The 3,932-nt window shown below is 35.0% G+C and overlaps 1 protein-coding gene across 1 annotated transcript; it reads right to left on the reverse strand.

Moving 5' to 3' along the window:
* Positions 1-3,286: 3,286 nt before the first annotated feature.
* On the reverse strand, positions 3,287-3,678 carry LOC124891457. Its single transcript, XM_047403194.1, has 2 exons — positions 3,583-3,678; positions 3,287-3,526 (listed from the first exon to the last, which is right to left on the reverse strand). The coding sequence occupies exons 1-2, from the start codon at positions 3,676-3,678 to the stop codon at positions 3,287-3,289; spliced, it is 336 nt and encodes a 111-aa protein (XP_047259150.1).
* Between the last annotated feature and the right edge of the window lie 254 nt (positions 3,679-3,932).

The raw sequence follows: 3,932 nt of genomic DNA on the forward strand, positions 1-3,932 counted from the left end.
TGACCAAAGAGTTTTTCAAACATCTCACTATTGCATTTGTTTTTATTCTTACAAGCAATGGGGACAACGTTTTATTTTAAGTGTAGGATGGGAGAACTTCTCTTATGTTTTGTTTGCTATTTCATGATATTTCTAGTTTCAAGACATTTTATTTAGTCGTTTAGTTTAAATTCAATTTGTAATAAGTAAGTATGGGTCTGTAATAGTTAGTAACTGGTTGATTAGTTCTTTATGGAGGTTTATTTTTGTATCAGTTGGGGTATTAGTAATTGTGTTATTCTTATTTTGGGTTCTTCAAATTTTTCTATCTGTGTTTTTCCTAAGAATTGTCCCTTTGGACCGAGTAAATTAGAATTCTTTTTTGGGAGTAAGTGTGTTTAATAGTTATCATTTAGGACTTTTCCCTATGTGGATGGATGAAAACCATCTTAAATGAAAATTAGTCGAGAATATGAGGAGAAATTAATTTTGGTGCCAGTTGGATGAAAATCACTTCACCTAATGATATGTTAGACTTCATGAGATGTTCATTCAAGTAAAAAGCATAGATAAGTAAGAAATCTAGTATAGTTGCATGAGCTTTTGAATGTGACTTGGAAAAAATGAAAGAGGGCTTAAATGTGCTTGTCTCTTAATTTGGTTGTGTTGAATATACGGGGTTTAAAGTTTACCATTGTTGAACCACATGTGCAATGTGTGGTGAGTAATTACATTGTTTGCATATGAACGTGTATAACTTTCCTTGTGCATGCGAAATGTTGAACTTGCTTTTAAAATTGTGGGACTTGATAAAATCATTTCTCTGTAGCCAAATTCTTCTCCATTGTTTTTAACCTACCTGTGAATTGTCCATAGTTAAGCCATGTTGTGCCGTTAAATCTATTCTTTGGAAAAACCATATCACTAGCCCAATCCATGTTGTTGTAATAGCCTCTTTCTGAAGTTGATCCAAGCAGGCCCAATTGAACTTTAATGACAAATAGGGTTGAAAGAAGGTACTCAAAACAAAAAGTGAATAGTGAGATTTCACGACTCGAACTGAGGCCCTGGCCGTGACGGACATCCTGAATCGTGAAGGCCCAAAATCTCTTCTCTAACTGGCAATCATATACACAATTCATATACTATAAGGGAAAATGTAGTAAAACATAACAAAACAAAAACATGGTGATTCTTTTACTTCAACTGAACAATACGAAAATGAGTTCATGAAACATTTAAAAAACACATGACACTAGTCTTCAAAATCTCTAACAACATGAAAACAACTTCTGTCTAAAAATTGAGACAAGGCCCCCAGCCGGACCATGAAAAAAAATCAAATGAATCATATCAAGGCCTTCCAAAATAAGGGAGGCTCACCCACTGCAAAGTTCCAAAAACAATTCTACTGCTTAGCGAGACCCCGGAACTGTACCTCAGATCCTATAATATAGGGGGTTAATACATATGTACTAGTACGCAAATAAATCCAAAAATAAAAATATATTTTGTACAATATAGGTGAGAGCATTTCATAAAACATTATATATAAAATAATTTAAAATACATGGGCAGTTTCAATTGACTTCAAAACAATTCTGTAAATGCAACTCCTTTCTTTGTTTTACTTTTGAGCTAGGTGGTACACCCTATACTTCTAAAATCTATGGGATATATGGAATCCTCCCTTGACTTGGAGGCCAAGACACCAACCCAAGATTGCAACAAGGGTTGGAGTTTCTGATTCCGATATGCCACAAGGCACTAGGCCAGTATATAAACCCTTTTGGGGACATAATAAACCCGTACTAACAAAACACGATTTCGAGCAATGAGTTTTCTGAACTCGTGCCCTCTTCGGGTAGCCACATAACTCTCTTTAAGACCATTTTTAGTCTTTTCTAAACATGTTTTTTTTTCTGAAATCAAATTTTGAAAATTCGAGAAAAATCCAAATGTTTGTTCTGTTCTAAGTCTGTCATGGCATTAACTATTTTGGTATCGTCATACCAAGACTTAAAAGTTATATACACAGCCATACCCATAATATGCTTAGTTGTTTCAATTCAATCAAGTCAGTTGATCACCAAAAGCATTTAACAACACAAGAGAGTTTTTATTTCAAAACATATGTCAAACTAGGCAAAGATTCTCTCTTTTCAACATTTCAACATTGAAAAACAAGAAAATATCCCTCTTTCAATTCAAAACTAACATAAAGTTCGTAAATGATAGTAAAAAAACCCTTGGCTCATGCTTTGGGACATGCAATTGAATAACCCTTAGCTTGTAAATCAAGAAGTAACACAATGAGAGAGGAAAATTCGTTCTTCATGATCTTAATTTGTATTTCAAAACTGAAAACACATAAATACATATACACGAGTAAAATTCAAATTCAATGTAAGGCCTTAAGACCAAAACTCTTTATCATAGGAAGAGTTCGCAATGCATACTTTTTAATGTAATTCAAAATCCTTCACAAATACATGACTTCTCAACATTCAAAACATTACTAAAATGATTTCACCATGCCCATGAAGTTTAGGAAGGCCCTACCTACCTTAATTGCGAAGAATTCCCGAAGAAATTTGACTCGTTAAGCTTGAATGAACAAACTCTAGATTGGTTTTTTCTTCTTATGCTTTAGATGATGAACTAAGGATTTGATAGGGTTACAATGTGTTTTGGGACTTTAATCTCGTGTAATTATGTTTAGGGATGGTAATAGGATGCAAAAAGACTTTATTTCCCTTGTATTAAATCAAAAACAAAGTTCCTACACCGCAAAACATAGGGTAGGCAGTGCCTAACCCATGGCAAACCTTAAGGATTGCGGCACCTAAGCTATGGACAACCCTTTCCAGTGAAGGTAGGTGATGGTAAGGTGACACCTAGCCATCACCCAAGCTATTGTATGCGATACCTACTTAGTTTTGAGGTCCTTAAACACTCCCAACACCCCCCACCCATAATATAAATACATGATCTACCATCACTACAAGGGTCCTAAAGATCATTTTAGAAGTATCAAAAGAGTGTTACGACTACGGTGTGTTACATTATCCCCTCTTGGGATCATTCGTCCTCAAATGATGACTCAGAACATAGTAAGCATGATTTTAAATACTAGATGGAAAGGAAAGAGTAGGATAGGATTTGTACCTTTTATATCGTCACCAACATTTTCAAAGAGAGTCGGTGACCTAGAACGTATCTCATTCTCCGACACCCAAGTAGCTTCCCCTGCCTTATGATTTTTCCATAACACCTTAACTAAAGCTATCTCCTTACTTCTTAACTTTCAGACTTGACGATCTAAAATAGCAACGGGTTCTTCCTCATATGATAATGAGTCTTTTACATTAACCTCTTCCACAGGCAAAACAAGAGAATGATCCTCAATATGTTTCTTCAACATTGATACATGAAACACAGAATGGACAGAAGCTAAACTCACTGGCAAATCCAACTCATAAGTAACCCCATCAATCCTCCTCGTAATGTGATAAGGACCTATGTAACGAGGACTAAGTTTTTCTTTCTGAATTGCATGACTCCCTTCAGAGGGGAGACCTTTAGAAATACCCAATCACTAACCTCAAACTCCAACTCCCTCCTGCTAATATCTGTATAGGACTTTTGGCGACTCTGAGCTATCTTAACTCGCTCTCTAATGACCTTCACTTTCTCCATCGCTTGATAAACATGATTAGGCCCAAACAACTGGGTTTCAATAACTCCCTAAAAATGGGTCCCAAGCTAACCCTGTAAACTTGTTACTCATTCAAAATCTCAAGTAAATAAAATATAAACATACGAAACACTAAAATACTAAAATACTATCTAAACTAGACTGATTTTAAATGAAAATAATGTCTGAAAGTACTTAAATAGGAAATATTAGCAACCAACAATATAAGACTAATATGTATCTAATAGTCAGACAA

The sequence above is a fragment of the Capsicum annuum genome, unplaced genomic scaffold, assembly GCF_002878395.1.
Source record: "Capsicum annuum cultivar UCD-10X-F1 unplaced genomic scaffold, UCD10Xv1.1 ctg35819, whole genome shotgun sequence".
Classification (NCBI taxonomy): domain Eukaryota; kingdom Viridiplantae; phylum Streptophyta; class Magnoliopsida; order Solanales; family Solanaceae; genus Capsicum; species Capsicum annuum.

Excerpts from the sequence above, each read along its gene's own strand:
- LOC124891457 (XM_047403194.1), bottom strand. The coding sequence starts at position 3,678 with ATGGAGAAAGTGAAGGTCATTAGAGAGCGAGTTAAGATAGCTCAGAGT. Across the intron at positions 3,527-3,582 it reads GGAGGGAGTTGGAGTTTGAG|AAAGAAAAACTTAGTCCTCG; the intron begins GTTAGTGATTGG and ends CATGCAATTCAG.